At 41.4% G+C, this 7,401-nt stretch overlaps 1 protein-coding gene across 1 annotated transcript; it reads right to left on the reverse strand.

Moving 5' to 3' along the window:
- Positions 1 to 1,180: 1,180 nt before the first annotated feature.
- On the reverse strand, positions 1,181 to 4,605 carry LOC125904009 (uncharacterized). Its single transcript, XM_049601270.1, has 5 exons — positions 4,462 to 4,605; positions 4,105 to 4,335; positions 3,643 to 3,786; positions 3,305 to 3,531; positions 1,181 to 3,160 (listed from the first exon to the last, which is right to left on the reverse strand). The coding sequence occupies exons 4-5, from the start codon at positions 3,483 to 3,485 to the stop codon at positions 2,496 to 2,498; spliced, it is 846 nt and encodes a 281-aa protein (XP_049457227.1). The 5' UTR covers positions 3,486 to 3,531; positions 3,643 to 3,786; positions 4,105 to 4,335; positions 4,462 to 4,605; the 3' UTR covers positions 1,181 to 2,495.
- Between the last annotated feature and the right edge of the window lie 2,796 nt (positions 4,606 to 7,401).

Here is a 7,401-nt window from a genome sequence, read left to right on the forward strand (position 1 = left end):
ATTGGCAGTATAAAAACAAAATCGGGGAGTGCGGCAAAATGCCGCCTGCCTACTTTTGTTTATAGAGAATGCGCGTTTTTCTAGGCAATGGGGGGCGTGACCAAGTAACAAAACATGTGGCTCAGCATGTGATGTAAACAGTAACGTGGGAGGGAAGTCGCAGCTAGTTAGGCGGCGATAGTCAGGCGTCAATTCTCTCATAAATTGGCCCGTTCTTCACCATCCCCGTCATCTGATGGTTAACGGCCTCTTTCTTTGCGAGGGCAAGGAGGGCGCGCAATGCCTTGTCTCCCCAGTTGCTCATCATTACAGTGTCTTTCAGGTTTGTGTTTCCCTCTTGCTACTAGCTGCCCGCTAATTCCTGCAATCAGCTGTTTCCTGTTTATCCACCGCCAGTGGCTCGCACATGCGGCGTCATCAACAGTTCCTCCCACAAGTCATCAACAGCCCCTCCTGTTGCAGAAGGCTGCCTCGGTCTGTTTAAACTAAAAGGGTTCCGCCAATATGACTATCCTACGAGGCGGAAAATTGGGCGCCTCGGATCAACTCACCAATCCGCCTCTGTGTGTCTAAATGCCGGCAGCTTGCCGCCAAAATGGTCCAACATTCACGGAAAATCTGGCAGTGTAAAAGGTGCTATTAGCCAGGGACTGGCATGATGGTTTATGGTTCTTGTAGTCAATGACGAAGGAGGTTTAAACTCCTTCCTTGCTCCATAGATTGTTAAAAATGTGCATAAATGATAAACAAATGGCTCCTCTGTTATTCTTGGGAAAAAAACAGTTTTCTTATCAGTTTACTTGGGACAAGGACAGAAGAAATACCTGAACACTGATAGTCACAACCAGCTCCTCCAACAGCTGATGCCAGCAGCTGGGGAGTTCCCCTCATCTCAGCTCTGTCTGCCTCGTGTAGATAGTCAACTGTTTACAACACCTTTCCAATAACAACGTTAGAAGTGAATAATAAGTTAGTTTTGTGTTTACAGCTGGTTGTGCCGCCACAAAGTGTCCCAAACAATCAGGTTTAAAAATGAAGATCATGTTATTGAGGAGTAATACTTGGAAGACTGACATTCGGTAAAAACATTTCAAGCAGGAGAGACTCGTTTTTATGGTAAAAGAATTTTTATTAACATGTGAATAAGCATGTGGAAAGTCTGGCGATTAGACCCCGTAGAGATGGTTTTATTTAAGGAGGGTGATGAATCCATAGTCGAATAGGGAACCCCCCAGGGTCTAGACGCTGGTGGTGGTAGAAGTGGTGAAGATGAGATGAGAGGAAGATGAAAAAGTGCCAATGATGGATGAGAGAAGGAATGAGTCTTTGAGAGCTTGTCCTGGACTCTGGATACGATGGCTGGAGATGAACGGGGTGGAGGAGGGTGCAAAGATTCTGCCTAAAATGATGGCTGCATCAGCAGAAGAGAGAGCAGATTTAAAATTTTGCAGTGGCATCCTGATTGGCTGAGAGATTGTGGCAAAGTGTGATTGGATAACTAGAGGAGTGAACACCCATAGTCAGCTGATTAGAGGGAGTAGTGAGAGTGGAATGGAGAGAAATGTGAAAGGCTGAGCATAGAGAAGGTCTTCCTGATTGAACTTATGCTGAGCTTCAGTTCAATCAGGAGAGACTTGTTTTTTTGGTAAAAGAATATTTATTAACATGTGAACGTATGATTAAGAATGTAGAAAGATTAGACCCTGTAGAGATGGTTTGATTTAAGGAGGGTGATGAATCCATAGTCGAATAGGGAATCCCCCCAAAAAAAGACTAAGGAGGGAGAGGGACGACCGACCATTTGACATGAGGTGATCTTTACCTTACCAGCAGGCAACAGGCTTCTAATAAATAAGTAAAGAGAAAATTAAGGGGAGATGCATAGCTAGAGAAATGCACATAAAGCAAATGTGAAAGACTATGGAATGGATATGTGCATAGTTACGTATATGACAGAAATAAGCCATGAATGAGATAGTACAACTTTGGTGAGAAACGTGTGGTAGGAATATGTCTGGAATGACAGCTAGCAGGGTATCTGCAGGTTTCAGTAAGTTAAATTCAAGACTTTTTAAGACCTTTTTAATGCCACCTTGAATGGAATTTAAGACAGAAAAAAATATAAATATAAGCGATGGTTGGGGGATCCCGCTGTACTATAACCGAAGCATAGCATGTGTGTCACTCAATGAGATTCATTCAAGTTTACTTTTTGTCTGTTTATTGAGCATAAAATGATACTCAATACAAAGTGCTGTGCTGTGTTATTTGGTCGTAAACATCCAACAAAAAACCCCATCTACTGAACACACTTATGGCATGAGCCTCAGATCTGTGTCCTTAATCTCCAGTTCTGCCTCTATACACAAGGATAACCAATACAAAACAAAATATACATTTTGTCAAACAGAAGTGTGGGCTCTGGTTCAATAGCTTCAAGTGCAATTATTTAGTCGTAAACATCTAACAAAAAAACCCATCTACTGAACACACACTCATGACATGAGCCTCAGTTCTGTGGCCTTGATCTCCAGTTCTGCCTCTATTTTTTTCAGCTCACTCATTTTTTCTTTATATCTTTTTCTGAGGACGTTTGACTTTGTGATGAGCTGAGCCATCAAGGTGCCGGACTTCCCCTCAGCTTGCTCAGCAAACCTGTCTGCATCCTTCTCCAGTGAGTCAGATACCTCCAGGAGAGTTTGCGTCTTCTTTTTAAGCTCAGTGATGTGGTCTTCTGCAGCTCTTCTCTTCTGCCCTTGTGCAGCGCTTTGCCTCTTCCTCTTCTCCAGGTCAAGGTGTTCTCTGTATTTTGACCTTGCTGATCTCACCGAGGTCAGCATCTCCTTGGTGAGAGGGACATTGGCAATGCCCCCACAAACTGCAACATAGTCACAAACTAGTCTCTGGGCAATGACAGTGTCCTCCTGAAGGTTAACAGTCTCCACCTCCTTGTTAATGGAGAAGCCTCTCTCGACCGTAGCCTGCCCATGGGATAAGAGTAGAAGCTTTTGACAGAAACTCCAGAGCTCAGGGTAGGGTTGGCTCAGGAAGCCATGCAGAAACACATCAAGCCTGGTTTCTATGGGCCGAAAGGACAGGAAGTGCTCGCTTTTGGCCTCAACAGACAGGAAGTTCCCAAACTGTTGGATAATCACATCACCTGTAACAAAACAGATGAAAGGAAATATGTGAAATATTATTTAGATGATTAATCATGATATTAGCAGACAGACTTATGTCCAATTGTCCACTGGCTAATAATCAGTAACAACATTTCCATAACTATTCTATTAACTATTCATACCAGCAGAGACACCTCCGGACAACTGCTTGTCTTGCAGAAACTTGTGCACTACATTTCTCATTTTTCCCTGGCACCAATCTGGGTCGGTGTACATGACTGTGGGGTCCAGACATGCCATCTGTCTCACGATGGGGTACTTCAGGGGGCTCTTGTCCTGGACTTTCTTTAGGATATTTGACATACCCTTAACGCAGTCCTTCCTAAACGCTGTTCTTTCTCTGGAGGTACTGACAGATGGGCAATGTGTTGTAAATACAGCTGAATGGCCTAACAGTATTCTCTCCTGTCTGGATATGGACCATCATTTGATAGAAAGTTAAGTAATACATCTAAATTACCTTGAGGGCTGCCTCAGCACCCAAGCCTATGTCAGCTTCCTTCAGGTTGACCCAGCTCTTCTGATCAGTGACATCCAGCCTGACAAGCTGAAGTGGAGTGATGTTGTGGAGATGCTCCCTCTTGACAAAACGCCTAAGCACACTCTGAAAGAGTAACAGGAAAATGCATGATTATTGTAAAGCAAGTACCTTGATAACCACATTAACTATGAATTTCTATATAGTTATTTAAAATAATCTCTTATCACTATAAGCAATATATCAATAGTAGTATGATGAGTGACATTTACTTAGCCAAAACATAATCTTTCAGTAATTTTAAGTAGTGATTAGGGACGAGTTTGATGAATCAAGCCACTCAATAGCCTCTCCCATTTCTGCATGCTCACACACACATGCACGCACACATACAGTATGTTCTCAACTTGTTTTGCTTTTCTTGTTGATTGTTAATTTGATTACCTTGAACAATTCAGCCAAGTCTTTGCAAAGGAATCACATGACTGGTGCGTCAGTCTGGTACTTTGTCAGGAAGGGAGTGAAGGTCCTTGAGATAGCCATGAAGAAGTGTAGCTTGGGCAAGATGAGCGGATCTGCCCGGGCTGCTTCTATGATGTCAAAGGAGGCTGTTCCAGGGTTTGGAACCTTCTTCATCCTCACTGCACCCACATACTTCACCAGTGATGGCCACACCTTTAATATTTCATCATGTATGTATGTATTATTTTATCATGCATGTCTATTTTATCATACATTGTGCAGCACCTTGTTACTATGTTTTGAAAGATACTATATAAAAAAAAGCTGTATCATTATTACCTCCATAGCCCTCTCCACAACTGGCAAGTTCTCAATCCACCTATGGCCACAGAATGGCAATGGGAAGACCGAGGATTTGGTGACAGCAATGAAGACATCCCTCCTCGCTGGTGTATTGTGGAAAAGAAAGTGCATTGCCCTCAACACCTTGGTGGGAGAGAGGAGAATGATGAATTAGCCGTCATCTCTGATGGGAAATGACTTTCACCCATCCATGCACAACACTGGTGGGCTCTTAAAGTGACTAACTCCTTCACTAAAGGAGCAATATTGCAGGCCCTTTTCAGACTGGACAACCAGTACTGATCCCCAGTAGACCACACACAGTGACACGTACCAGAACTAAACTGACAGAACGACTGAACTTTAATGTACATAATGTGTAAATAGTATGAAACATCTGTAATCATTTGAATCAAATTCATGCTCTCTTTTTAAATCCTGTTAAATTTCCACTTTCCCTTGTGGGACTAATGAAAGATTACTTATCTTAGTTATAATTATCTTACCTTCTCCACTTGCCACATGGAGAATCCACATTTGAATGCAGCGTGCTCTTGCTGTAGAAGCTCAAAGAACTTCCAGTTTACATTTGGTCCATCCATGGAGATGGACATCATGTTCCTCAGGAACATGCTTCTCCACATACTCCTGAGAATGACATGAATATGATGATAATCAAAATTATTAACAATTTTTTAAGGGAGCAACATCTTTAATGTAAGTAGCCAGTTAAGCTTTTCAAAATGTGCAGGATCAAGATGTGAACGTGGATGAAGCTTTAATATAACCCTCAGCAATTTATTTTGAGCCTTTTGTAGTTTTTGTTTTTTAGATGTTGCGATAATCTAGCTAACACAGCATCATTCCCTATGTATACTGAATAGGCCTACATCATAACATTGCCAGTATCTGCGAAAATTAACGTTACGCTAACAATTAGCCATTGACAAAATGCGTATTGCTTACTTTGAAGTGGTGCATTAAATCTTGAGCTGTTGCGTGCCCCATGAATTGTGAGCCCAGGTAACGTGAATGCACTTGATCCCCGACCCAATATCGCACGTGCACGTCGAGTTGCTTCTTCTTTGTTGCATGGTTTAGACTCTCGTCAAACATTAAAACAAAAAAATGACTCGTTGACATTGGAGATAAGCTGATTTCTGATGTAAGGTACTACTCCGAAATGTGTTACGTAGGCCGTCTTGTCCTTTCCACAAGCAAAGCAAGAGTATTAGTAGTAGTAATAGTAGAGGGAAAAAAAAAGAAAAGAAAGAAAGTCAGATTAAATATTCCTGCCGCAACAATTTTAAGGCCTTTGAGTAATGAATTTAAGACCAATTTAAGACGTTTCTAATGAATTTAAGACATTTTTAGGCCTTAATTTTAGATACATGAATTTAAGACTTTTTAAGACTTTTCAAGGATCCGCGGATACCCTGAGGTAGGGAGCCGCAAAATAATGGATGGTGATAGATGATAGATTGAAAAGGAAAGCTGAGAGCAAACGTGTTGAGGTCTAACCACCAATAAAAAAGCCAGAGATTAAGTAAGCTGTGACATCAGAAATAATGGTGATATGCCAGAAAGGAAGGCTGAAAAGTGCATGGTTCTGCAGACCATGGGTATCTATATGCTGAACATAAAAAAGGTCAATGAGGACCAACTGAAATTAAAGGTCGTAAGACCAAACAGAAATTAAGGTCAGAAGACCAACTTAAATAACCAAACATAGATTAAAGTCAGCAATTTTCAGCATGGTTTTATTTGGTAGAACTGACATTGTTAATGTTGCTGTTGGCCCTGGTATTACAGCCCTTGGCATCAATGACCACAGCGTTGAGTTCAACTGGTAGATTTTATTCTTCAATTAGTACCGTGAAACTAAAAACACAGAAAAATATCCATATCAAACTCTTATACAATAGCATTTAAATACACACAAGTTTATAAATAGTCACAAGTTCAGTTCATCACATTTCTTAAAAACACACACAACATAACAAGGCTTAATTTCATTAACTAAATATAGCGCATGCACAAAATCCTGTAATAAAAATAATAATACGCCACCAACATTTTAATGCCACGTACCTCTCTTCGCCTACCAAGGGTGCAAACTGGATGCGAGTAAACTTTTGGTGAGAGGCCACATGTACTCAACCTCGGATCGAGCTGCACTCCGTAACAAACAAAACAAACACATCCGCATAAATATTGAGCCTTATTGTCAACCATAAACAACAGATCGATTCTAGTTCAGCTAACATTTGTTTAAACAACACTTACTTTAGTTAGTTATCCGTTCATCTGACAACAGCCTGCCCGGTGCATGTCTCTGTCTGTGTGACAAACTGGCGTGTGGCAAAACGGCGTGTGACGTCACTATTTACCCTTTTTGTGTGTGTGTGTGTGTGTGTTTTGTTTTTTTTTTTAAAACTGAAACTTTACGAGGTGCGCTGACACAGAAACAAACCACCCGGCTCAGCTGGCCACTTACACCTGGCTTAATGTGAGTAGGGGAGAGTCTGCTAGCTGCTAGGCTACTTTATGCAATTTAAAGTGCCATAGACTTGTGCTAAAACATTGGCATGATGTATTTGTGGGGAAAATGTGTCCAGTAAAAGACAAGCCTATGTCTGTCAATGCTGCGAGTTATAGTGAAGCCGATTGTGTATTTGTGTTTGAAATCGTTGCCACTTAGCTTTGTCCAATGCATCTTTCAGGTGTGCCTTGAACCAGCTACATTTCACAGCACAGTGTATTTGAGGAGTAACATTGTGCAGCTGCATGTTTTAATAAGATCCCTGATAAGATCCCTGTCTTTGCATTTATTTTGATCAGGTTTTATTTGTTTGTTTTTTTGCTTATGACATCTCAAATGTGGCTCGTCTTGCAACTCAAGATACCGAGATAATTATGGTGTATCGCCAGTCAGCC

Source organism: Epinephelus fuscoguttatus, linkage group LG16 (assembly GCF_011397635.1).
Source record: "Epinephelus fuscoguttatus linkage group LG16, E.fuscoguttatus.final_Chr_v1".
Taxonomy (NCBI): domain Eukaryota; kingdom Metazoa; phylum Chordata; class Actinopteri; order Perciformes; family Serranidae; genus Epinephelus; species Epinephelus fuscoguttatus.